The sequence below is a fragment of the Corapipo altera genome, unplaced genomic scaffold, assembly GCF_003945725.1.
Source record: "Corapipo altera isolate COAL_440 unplaced genomic scaffold, ASM394572v1 113, whole genome shotgun sequence".
In the NCBI taxonomy this organism is placed as follows: Eukaryota; Metazoa; Chordata; class Aves; order Passeriformes; family Pipridae; genus Corapipo; species Corapipo altera.
The window spans coordinates 2,816,139-2,827,987 of NW_020884895.1; the positions used below are offsets into that span (position 1 = coordinate 2,816,139).

The following is an 11,849-nucleotide window of genomic DNA, read 5'->3' on the forward strand; positions in this document are numbered from 1 at the left end:
GGTGAGACAAGCATGTTAGCAGTGTGGGGGTGCTGGGGTAACAGGGCTAGGGGTGCTGCCCACTGCTCCCATATACGAGCCATGGCCCCTTGCAACCGCCCGGCATATCCAGTGCTTTATTGACCAGAAACAGCAGCGAAAAATACAGCAGATGTCTGTGTTCCCAGGCAGGCTGGCATTGCCTGGCCCCCAACTCTGCCACTGTGCCTCCCCACTGGCAGGGCTGGTAAGGGGCAGGATGGGGCTGGTGTGGTGGATGCCAGGGAGGGCACCGGGGAGGGGAGACTTTTGGCATGGGGCAACCCCATCGTGACTCTGGATTGCTCTCCCTGCCTTGACGGATGCTGGGCTGGATGTGGTAGGACTCGGTGAAGGGTTTGGGGTGGGTGGACAGAAGATGGGGTACAGGGGTGCCTGGACGTGCCCTCATTCCTCCATGGAGACTGAGGGCCCCCCCAGTGCACAGGGCAGTGAGTAGGAAGGGGATGGGCAGGAGGCAGCTGCCCAACAAGTGTTTCCCCGCTGCCTCCACCCCTATGGCGGGTACTTGTCATTGGGGTGACCCCCTATGACACCTGGGGGTGCCCCTTATGCCTGAAGAGTAGGAAGGGGAGACGGGAAGGTGGGGAGTGGGTACAGAGTGGCACTCAGGCAGGGATGGGGATGGGGGCTACCAGCCTGCCAGAGGGGGATCGGCCTCACCACACTGAGCACTTGTGCACTGGGTTCATGGGAGAGTTCTTGGGGCAGTGGAAAACCCGTCCAAATTCCTCAAACTGCGAGACACTGCCCAGGACCCTGGCAGGAGAGGAGGGCACCTCAGAGCTGGGCACCTCCTGCCCCTGCTGCTGCCATGGGTCCTACTCAGGGCACCTGCTCATCCCAGCACTACCCCATCCCTCCCTCAGGGATATCCACCCAAAGACTGGTGGCACCAGCACCCCAAAGGTTGCCCACCCCATTTTGTATGGCACTGACAGCTGTGGAGAAGGCTGGCACCCACTGTGCCCCTTCCATTTCAGGAGCACCCGGTACCTGTAGTGCTCGGGGGCATGCTTGTCTGTCAGCACCTGCAGGTAGATGGACTGGGATCGCCGCTTGATGCACCAGTTCTGCAGGGGAGAAAGGTTCCAGGGGTGAGCCAGATGGGACACCCCAGGTCCTGGCACCTACTGGGGCACAGTGGCCCTTCTGGCTGCTGGGAGTTTAGGCCAGCGATGCTTCAGTTGTAATTGTTGTTGTAGAGTGTCCCAGGAGCCTGTGTATGTGGTACAGGTGGGTTGAGAGAGTGTGGAGGCGTGTTTGTTGTTATAGGGTCTCCTGGTTTGTGAGCTGCCTGGCTGTAGGGTTCTCCTAGAAGTTTGGAATCACGTGTATTTATTAGTATGGGGCTTCTGGAGATGATGGGGGACACACATGTTTGCTATTGTAGGGTCCCCAGGAGCAACGGGGCAATGTGGGGTGCTCTGTGCAGGGCTATGCCCGGTACCCTGAGACCAGGACCTGCTGATGCAGCTGAGCCTGACTCCTGGCTATTGGAACTGGGTCCCCCAGGGCTGTCTCACCATCCCTTTGGGCCACCCACACAGGGTGACCCTCCTGCCCCAGTACCTGTTACATGTGGGGAGGACAGGGTCTCACCTGGGCAAAGGCGATGAAGAAGAGCTGGTCGTGTGTGTATTTCATGTGGTGCAGGGGGTGCTCAGGCCCGTGCTCCCTCACCCACTTCTGGTAGGCCTGGAGAACAAAGGGTGGCTTCAGCATGGCCTCCTCCAAACCCACCCTGAACCCACCCCTCAGGGCCAGCAACCAGCAAGCAGGATCATGCCCACTCCCTGCTGCAGGGAGCAAGGAGGGGCTGGGGGATCTCCTGCTCACTCAGTGGGAATGGCAAAAGCAGCTGGCCCATGGCTGTGACACCCCAGGGTGGGGGGACACTTACGTAGTAGGCGAGTTTGAGCCCCCCCATGTCAGCAATGTTCTCCCCCAGTGTGTGTTTGCCGTTCACCTGCCAAGAGAAATGACAGGTGAACAGAGATGTCCCCTCAGCCAGGCATCCCCCCATCCCCATCCTGGCACATAGGCTGTTCCTCAGTTGCCCCCACTCAGCACCCTGAGGAATTTCTAAGCTGACCTGTGATGAGTCGCTGGGTCTCAGGGCTGGGCAGGGCAGAGCCAGGCTCTCCTGCAGGCACCCAGCCATGGCAACAGAGAGGCAGGGCCCCCCACGGGGCAGTGTGTGCCCTGGGGGGCATTGCCCAGCAGGTGAGGGGCATCTCACCCGCTGGTTGTAGACAGTGAAGTTGTCATAGAGGTTGACGATACACTGCGCCTTCTTCAGGAACTTGCTGTACGACCGCTCCGTCCACCAGTGCACCAGGTTCCCGTGCCGGTCGTACTGTCCCCCTGCCAAGGCAACCGCCACCTCCAGTAGTCCCGAGGGACCCAGGTGTCCTGCGTGGCTGCCCCCAGCCCACCCACCTCCCACCCTGGCATGGTACAGGGGGGACACTCACCCCAGTCATCGTAGCCATGGGTCAGCTCATGCCCAATGATGGTGCCAATCCCACCATAGTTCAGTGACCTGTTGGGTGGGGAACAGGGGTGAGAAGGTGTAGAGCAAGGTGGTGGCAGGGATGGTGGTGACCCCAGGACACTGGCACCCCATCGCCCACCATGACACTCCTGGCCACCCCCCAGCCCCACACTCACTGCGGGAACTCAGGGTCATAGAGGGTGGGCTGCAGGATGCCAGCAGGGAACACTGGGGACAGAGAGGAACATTGCACTGGGGGTTACCCTGCCCTGTACCCACCCACAGCACCAGCCAGTGCCAGTGCTCTGCCCCCACCCCAGATCCTTGCCACTCCCCCACCCCAGGGGCTGAGCAGGGGGTGGGCAGTGCTCACCCATCTGGTTCTTGTTGGGCAGGTAGTAGGCGTTCAGTGCCTGGGGAGGCAGCAGCCACCTGCAAGGAGAGACAGTGGGGCCAGGCTGCAGGGGCACCAAGGGGCATGGAAAGGCCACCCCTTTGGACAGGAAAGGCCACCCCTTTGCTGGGGAAAAAGGGGGCATTCCTGGCTTGTCCTGTGCCCTTCACCCTGTGGGGTACAACTGGGCGTGGGAACAGGGGGCATTGGTGGGGTCATGCTGTGCCCCCTCATGTTCCTCCCAGGGCAAGGGGGTACCCACGCGGATTTGTCCACCTCCTGCCGGATCTTCTTCACCGAGAGCCTGATGCCAAAGGCGATGCTGTTGAGAATGTTCTTGAAGTAGGTCTTCTCATCCACCTCAAACTGGGGGGCACAGTCATATCAGAGGGGATGCCAGGCCCAAGTCCATGGTTAGCAGGGCTGGGACACCCTCCCACCCCCAGGAGCCTTAGTGAGAGAGAGTGTGGGGTTGTGGCCGTGGGCTGGATATGGCACAAATTCATCCTCATGTCCCATGCTGTGTGCCCACAGGGACAGCTGCTTCTCCATCAGCTCTGTGGGGTCCCTGGGTCATGCTGGCAATCCCAGCCCTTGCTGAGAATGGGGCTGAGCTCAGCGGGTTGTGATGTGGGGAAGAAGACACCATCCCAGACCCCAGGGAGAGTATGGCACTGCCTGTGTGGGGCACCCTGCCAGTGGTGGGCACAATGAGCACCAGGAGGTGGCTTGTTTTAGGGTGGCATCTCCGCAGACCCTGATGTGGGGAACACCTTCCCCCTACACATGCCCCCTCCCCCTTGTGCTCCTGGGCCATTCCTTGCCTCATACTCCTTGTCGATGGCCTCTGGCTTCAGCAGGAAATCAGGGTACCCGATCATCACCATCATGTACCGGAGCTGTAGGCAAAGTGAGTGGTGGGTTCAGGCTCCCACCCCAGGCTGGTGATGGGGGCAAGGACAGTGGTTCATGCTGGTGGCCACTACCTTCGCTCTGGCTGCTCTCCGTGTCTCCTCGTCCATCCAGTCCAGCTCATCCAGGCGGTGGTCCAGGATGTATTTGATGTCCTCCACCAGCTGTTGCACCTGTAATGGATCACCACAGTGCTGGTACAGCATCCTCGCCATCCATTACCCACCACACAGCCCTCAGTGGGGTGCTGGGTGGCAGTGGCACTTTGGCAAGGTGACAGGAGGGTTGTGGTGGCTTCATGCCCATAAGGCAGCATCACCTACCTTGGCTTTGCTGGCAGAGGAGAAGTGCTCCTCAACGAAGAGGGCACCCAGGGCCATGCCGAAGTGCTTGTTGGCCTGGCTCAGGCAGATCTTACCCGGCTCAAGCTGCTTCTCATTGCCCTCCATCTCCTTGGAGAGCTCGTGGATGGCATCGCGGAAGGGGGTGGAGAGGTGCTCGCTCAGCACCACCACGATGCGCCACAGCATGTAGTTGTGAAGGATCCTGGTGACAGGGGGCAAGATCAGCCCTGGGCATGTCCTCAGGCACACAGGGAGGGCAGGAGCATGCGCCAGGATGGGGATACCCCTGCTCAGGGAAACAGGGGGGCCATGGCCTGTGGGGACACAGGAACAGTCTGGCACCATGTCCCTCCCGGATGTGTGATGAGCCTGGTAACCTCTGGTATGGGTGGCTCAGTGGGAGTCCAGACATGACCAGGATGCTGTGGGGCTCAAAAAAGTGCCTTCTCCCAGGAGATTTCTCAGGTTTCCTGTGCTCAGCCCAGCCTTCCCAGGAAGAAGGTGATGGAGGGGGGGGGACCAGCCGCAGACACTCTGTGCCAGGCTGGGAAAGGTGCCAGGGGCACAGGGGGTGCCAACCTCCCTCACCTGCTGGGTGTCACACGGATGAGGTCGGACACCTTGTGCATGTATTCGGTGGCCAGCAGTACCACCTCCTCCTCTTCCGAGAAGTTGTCATGGAAGATGCGGTCCAGCAAGCGCTTCCACTTGAGCTGCCAGGTCAGGCACTGTCAGGGGGGCACGGGGACCCCCGCTCCTTGCCACCCCTTCCCACCCACAAAAGTGCAAGGTGGATTCATCACCCTCAAGTAAACTTAACTAGGGGCAAAAGGGGGGGTGCAGCAAGGGCGTGGAGCAGGGGGACAGGGACAAATGTGGAGCACAGGGGAGATGGGGGAAAGGGGTGACAGGCTGGCACGAGGGGTACTCACCGTAGGGGTGATGCGCTGCAGCTCGCCCAGGGTCACTTTGTGGTACATGCTGCTGACATCCCTCCGCACGTCATCGTACTCAGACACTGTGATCTGCACAGAGTGGGCATGGCTGTCATCATCCCACTGCCCACCCTGAGGGTGACACAGGGATAGGGCGCTGGGATGGGGCACAGCTCTGGGGCAAGAGGGGTTACTGACCCACATCCTTCCTACTCCCTGCCCCAGGAACCCTCTGCTGCCATCCTCAAGGAACTGGGGTACCCAAGGGATGGGCACAGGGGTCCCACAAGGACCAAAGTGGGGTTTCTGAGACCTTGGTATGAAGTCCCCAAGGGCCTAGAGTGGGTTCACAAGGGTGGATGCGGGCTGGAGTGGTTGTCCCAAGGGCTGGAACGGGGAGTTCTCAAGATGTTGGGCTCGGTCCCCGCGGCTCGACCATGGGGTCCTCAAGGGGCTGAGTTCCCCAAGGGCCAGGCATGAAGGTCCCCAGGAGCTGGGAGAGGAGGTCCCCAAGGAGGAATTGTAATGGGGTCCCTTAGGACCAGACATGGAGGGCCCCAAAAATTTGTAACTGGGGTGTCCAAGGGCTGGGCAGGGGTACCCCAAAGCCCTGTGCAGGCATCCCCCTCACGTTGGCAAGGTGCTGCTCCAGCTGCAGGATCTCCTGGGCTTTCTGCTCCACATTCTCAGCCCCCAGGAGGGTGAGCAGTCGCTCCATGAACACTCGGTATGCAGCCAGGATCTGTGCAGAGGGAAGGGATGCTGAGCGCCACCCTGCACTGCTCTGCAGCACCCCAGTCCCTGGCATTGCTGCAGTGGGGTGCCTTCTATCTGACACCTCATGCTGGGTGCTGGTCCCTCTCCTGGTATCCCAGCGGCAACAGTGTGCCCCCCTCACCTTCTCGCTCTCCTCATCCTGCCCTAGGTAGAGGGTCCGTTCAGGAAGAGTCAGCCCATCCTGGTCGATCTGGGGGGGACAGACGGGGGCAGTGGGTGAGCAGAGGAAGGGGGCTGTGCTGAACCAGGCACCCCTCACCTTCCCCTGTATTACAGTGTGCTCCTGGTGCCCCTGGAGTCGCAGGGTGGCAGTGTGGTGGAACAGCCACAGGCATGTTGGTGCCTCAGTTTCCCTCCTGCTAGAGGCTGCTGGAGCTGCACTGGGCAGCATACAATGGGGTGGGAGTGCTGGGTAAGGGGAAGGCCCCTGCTCCTGGGCCTGACTGGCACCCAGGCTGCCCCATAGTCTGCCCTATGATGCCACCACAGTCCACCCCAACTCTGCCCCATGGTATCCCCACACCTGCCCATGGCCAGCCCCAATCCTGTGCTGTGTCCTGCCCCATGAGGAGCCACAGGGATGAGCTGCATGGACACCCTCACTCTCTGAACACAACCTCTGCTATCCTGTAGCCACAGGCACGGCCTCTAACACATACACACACCTGAACACACTTGCATATATGTGTACACATGCACCAGTAACTCATCCCTCACGACATATACCTATGGATACTCACACCCCTATGCATGCATCCGTCTTACTCCCCCTCCGTGCACACGCACACAGACAGGCACAGACCCACCCACACCCTCCCCTTCCCTCTGTCTCAGCCTCCCGTGTCCCACACACACGGATACCCTCAGCCTTTCTCCATCACCTCCCTCATCACCCCCTACCCTCTTTGCTTTCCCACACGGGCGCTGCCACACCTGCAGCCCTCACACACCCCTTGAGCCCCCTCGCACACCTCCTATCACGGTCACACCCATCGCACACCCACCTCCAATCACACTCACTAAACACACAGATTCGCCCCCGACACACACACCGCTCCCCCAAGCCCCGACCCCCAGCCCTGCCTGTCACACCCACCTCCCCCCACTCACTCCCACGCTGTCCCACTGCGCGCACACCGGACCCCGCTCAGCCCGCCCACCCTTTCCCTGTGACACACGCTCCCTCTAGTGTACACACGCTCGGCCCGGAGCCGCCACCGCGCCTCCCTGGCCCCGCACACTCACTCACACTCTCATTCACATTCGCCCCAGCCCCACCATCTCACAGGGAACGGGGCGGCTCGTCCCCACCGCTGTGTCCTCCCAGTGCTCCTGCCAGCACCAACACCACATCCCCGCCATGCTGTCACCACGTACACCCATGTCCCTGTTATGCCCACCCTGTCCCTGTTATGCCCACCCTGTCCCTGCCATGCCCATCTCCGTGCCCACCATGGCACCTCTGCTGCGCCACTGCTGTGCTCCCATCATGCCCACCACTGCACGCCCATGCCCACTGGGGTGCTTGAGGCTTGGCCACCCTGGCAAAGCCCACCTGTGCCCTGGTGGCACCACAGGGCAAAAAGCATGGGTTGGAAGGAGTGGGAAAAGCTGACAAAGCCATGGGCAGATGCCCTGGCACCCTGGCATAGTGCTGTGCTGCCTCTGCCTGGGGCTTGTCCCCAAGTACAGATGGCATCCAGAATGCCAAGGTGAGGGGCTTGGCTGCCAGCACTCTGGAAATCCTGGTGCCCTGCTGGGCTGTCCTCAGCACCCAGCTGAGCGGCACTGCCTCACTCTGGGCATCCCCCTGCCCGTATCCCTAACCCTGTCTGGGACATGCCACCCTCACCCCAGGGCAGCCTGACACAGGGATCCCATGGTGGGGAGACAGGAGAGTCCCCAGGGACAGAGGGAGTCCCCAGCCCAGCCGTATGCTGCAGCTAAGTCCACATGCCCAGTGCCACTGCAACAAAGACAGTGACATCAGGCAGGTGTCACCAGCACTGGTGGGTAGCTGGTGTGGGGGGCAGCCCCAGGGGCAGGGTGCCCTCACCCGGATGACGTAGCGGGAGGTGTTCCTCTCGTCCAGGCTGACAGTGAGGGAGAAGAGCACGGCAGCGCTGTAGACCCCCTGCGTCTTGTAGAGCAGCTCGTTGATGTCCCCGCGGTCCGGAGGGGCGTCCCAGCCACCGCACTCCGCGATGACCTCCAGCATGGGCCGGGGGCCAAGCCTGTCGATCTCAGCCCGGTCCAGGCACGAACGGAAAAACTCCTTGACCTTCCTCTCGGCTGAGGCAGGGGCTCGGCGCCGCACAGGGCGGCTCAGCAGCGCCCGCAGCTTCGCTTCGTTCTGCTCAGCGATGGCCCCGATGGTGCCATACACCAGCTTGTCCTCAGGGATGCCGTGCCGCCGGAGCCAGCCACCACAGGCAAAGGAGTAGAAGTCCTGGCAAGGGTCGATGGTAGCATCCATGTTGGCGCTGAGGAAGCGGGACGCCCGCAGGAAGGCCTTCTTCTCCTGGCACCCCTCCAGACAGTAGCTGTCCTCTTCAGCTGCCAGGTACTTGAGGACCAACATGCACGTCAAGATGACGCAGAGACCCGCAGCAAACACCAGCCCTGAGAGCAAACAGACCTCCCGGCGGCTCCAGCGTGGCAGCCCCCCGCGGCGCTTCTTGGCCCCTGTGCCCAGCTGGAGGGCGAAGCCATTGGGCAGGGTCCCGCTCTGGTACTTGCTCACATACTTCACCTCCTGAAACTCATCATAGTGTGCTGTCAAGGAGTAGGTCTTCTCCATGGCCAGGAATGAGGCTCCCTGCTGGCAGCACGGGTGCAGGGGGCTCAGGGCAGGAGGAGGGCAGGCTCAGACACCCCACAGTTCATGCTGGAGCTGTGCCTGGCACAGGGAGGTGGTGGAAGGTGTCCGGGTGAGTCAGGAAGCTCCTGGAAAAGGCAGAGGAGATGGTTGAGGGGGGGAGTTGGGAGGAGCAAGGGCGGGGGGGTTGCTTCTTGTCGTCATTGCTGTCTGCATCACCATCCCTGCCTGTGTGCCCCACTGATGGTGCTGGGACTGGCCCCAGTGCCAGGAGCTTGGTGACAGCTCTATCCCATGGCTGTCCCCTCTGTCAGCTCCTTTGGTGGCAGGGCAGGGTCCTGCCTCCATGATCCCAGGCAGGTTTCAGCCCCTGGCACAGCTTTATCTCACATACACCTCATGCCCACATAGCACACCAGCAAGAGCATCCACACTGGGTGGATATTCAGGGGGGTCCAGTGAACCCATCCTCAGACAGCACCTTGAGAACCCTTCCTGACCACGGGGTGCACAGGACTGCCAGTCCCTCTGGGTGGGGTACAGATGGGGTAAGCAGCCTGGGGAAGAGGGGCTTTGGGGAGATTTATGAGGGGAGGCATTGGGTTGGAGTGTCATGGGTTGGGTCAGGTTGCGTGGCCCTGTGCTGTGCTGTTGCATTGTGTTGGGTTGGGTGCTGGTGTGCCGTGTTGCATTGTGTTGTGTCAAATCGTGGTGCGGTGCGTGATGTGTGAGCAAAGTTAATTCCAGTCTGTGGAGAGCCCTGGATCCTCTGGACATCTCACAGCACCCCCACAAAAGCACCACCACCATCCACCCAACTGCTCTCCACTGGCTGGTGCCCAATGGGCAGGGGTGTCTATGAGGGGTGACTGGGGAGGAGGGGGTCTGCCCATGGGGAAAGGAGGGTGGGGACACAGATGAGTCGTGAGCGTGATTTCAAAAGGAGACCCTGCGTCTCGCTTGGTGCAGAATGGCATCCGGATTTGCAGGTGGAGGAGGACAGGTTGGGGACAAAGAGCCGCTCGGGAGGTGGTCAGTACCCCCGCGGCGGGGCCGCACCGCGCCCCCCACCCCCGTTCCCTCCGCAACTTGGGCAAAGTTGTGCCCCGGCGCCGCAGACTGGCGGTGCCCGTGCCGGAAAGCTGCCGCCGTCGGAAAGTTAGCGGGGACGGCAGCGAGCACGGCGGGCGCGGGGGCGGGGAGGGGACTGGCCGGGAAGCTCGGAGGATGCTGCTCGGGATGCTGCCCAAGATGCTCGGGGGATGCTCAGGGGTGCCCGGGGGACGCTGCCCAGGATTCACGGGGGATGCTGCCCGCGATGCTCGGAGGACGCTGCCCAGAATGCTCGGGAAGGTGCTTGCCGGGATGGTAGGGAGATGCTCGGAAGGTGCTCGCCGGGATGATGCCAGTGATGCTCGGGGGTCGAGGGCTGCTCGAGGGATGCTCGGGAAGTGCTCCCCGGGATGACGCCCGTGATATTTGGGCGATGCTCGCAGAGTGCTCGCCGGCAGGCTTGGGGTCTGCTCCCTGGGCTGCTCGCGGGGTGCTCACCGAGGTGCTCGGGGGATGCTGAGGGTATGTGCTTCGGTCTGCTGCCCGGGATGTCCGCGGGTGCTCGGGGATCGCTCGCCGTTTGCTCACCGAGACACTTGGGGGATGCTCCCGGGATGCTGGGGGGATGCTGCCCGGAATGCTCGGGGACGCTGTCCGGGATGCTCGAGGGGTTTTGGGGGTGCTCACCGGCTCTCCCGGGGGGTGTCAGGAGGCTGCCGGGGGCTGGCCGGCCCCGCGCTGCCCGTCCGGCTGCGCGCCCCGCGCTTCGCTCCGCGCCCCGCGCCGCGGCTGGCGGAGCGGCGGGGCCGGAGGGAGGCGGCGGGGCGGGGAGGGGGTGGTGTCTCCAGCCCGGCTCTCCCGCAGGCCAGGCTCCATTAACGAGATTATTATGCAAATGGAGCAGCCCTGTGCCACCCGCCAGCCTTACCTCATCCCCGCCGGCGGGGAGGCAGGGCAAGGGGGTCCCTCGGCTCCCCACCCCGCGGGGATGGCACGCCGCTGGCAGTGCCATTCCGCCTGGCATTGCCCGTCCAGGGACCCTGCTGTCACTCCCCGGGCAGCCGGGCACCCTGGAGGGGCACGCGTGGGCACGGCCGACGGCCGGTGTCAGGAGCATCCCGGCGGCTCGGCACCCCCCGCCCTACACCAAGGTGGGGCCCGTCCCATCCTGCCAGGGTGGGTGCAAGGGGACAGGACTGTGGGTGGGCAGGAGACAGAGCCTGAGAGGCTCCAGGTGAGAGGGTGGGCACGGGGGTGGCATGGGGTGGCACAGGGAGGGGGCCCTGCGTTCACACACACGCAAAGGTCCGGGAATATTAAACTGCATTGCAGATAAATCCCCAACATAAATATCGTGAGCTGCTCTGCCACGGGGGGGCCCAGCACGGAGATTTATAGCCCAGCAATTCCCACCGCCCGTGGTGGTCCCCTGCAGCGGCTGCCTACCCTGGCCCCACATGGCTGTCCTGCCTGCCATGCTCAGGGGTGCCCTGCTACCCTCCCCCCACCCCCAGCCAGCACATTCCCGGGTGCTCAGAGGGAGTTTTGAGTCTTCCTGAGTGCTGGGGTGGGACAGCACATACTGGGTGCTGTGCTACACATGGCATGGGGCCCTGGTTGCCATGGGATGGGTGGCTCAGTGATGTGGGATCCAGTGTCTAATCCCTGTGGGCACCATGGGCTGGCCCCAGATACAGCCCTCACTGCCTGGGGCAGCTGAAGCTGCACTCTCCTATGCTGGGGTGCCAGGATGCTGGACATGGCCTGGGTAAGGTGCCTTCTGCTGCAGCAGGCACACAACATCACCTGCACAGGTAGTGGCACACGTGTGCATCACATGTATACTCGCACACATTGACATGCACTTGCACAGACACACATGCTGCACCTCCACACACATACTCACACTCAGGCATTCACTGGCATCCACACATACCCTGGTACACTTACATGCACATTAGTGTGTTGCAGCACAGCTTTCCTGGGGCTCATGCCAAGGCAGAGGGCCTCCATGAATCCTACTAGAGAGACACCTCAGGCTTGGGCATCCCAACCAGCCAAGCACCACCAACCACAGTGG

The 11,849-nt window shown here is 62.2% G+C and overlaps 1 protein-coding gene across 1 annotated transcript; it reads right to left on the reverse strand.

Annotated features, from left to right (window-relative positions):
* Positions 1 to 129: 129 nt before the first annotated feature.
* ECEL1 (endothelin converting enzyme like 1) lies at positions 130 to 10,384 on the reverse strand. Its single transcript, XM_027647333.1, has 18 exons — positions 10,268 to 10,384; positions 7,955 to 8,844; positions 6,020 to 6,088; positions 5,753 to 5,863; positions 5,119 to 5,211; positions 4,775 to 4,899; positions 4,166 to 4,388; positions 3,917 to 4,015; positions 3,755 to 3,829; positions 3,193 to 3,296; positions 2,910 to 2,968; positions 2,713 to 2,764; positions 2,517 to 2,584; positions 2,282 to 2,406; positions 1,943 to 2,008; positions 1,642 to 1,737; positions 1,036 to 1,112; positions 130 to 798 (listed from the first exon to the last, which is right to left on the reverse strand). The coding sequence occupies exons 2-18, from the start codon at positions 8,696 to 8,698 to the stop codon at positions 699 to 701; spliced, it is 2,286 nt and encodes a 761-aa protein (XP_027503134.1). The 5' UTR covers positions 8,699 to 8,844; positions 10,268 to 10,384; the 3' UTR covers positions 130 to 698.
* Positions 10,385 to 11,849: the final 1,465 nt, after the last annotated feature.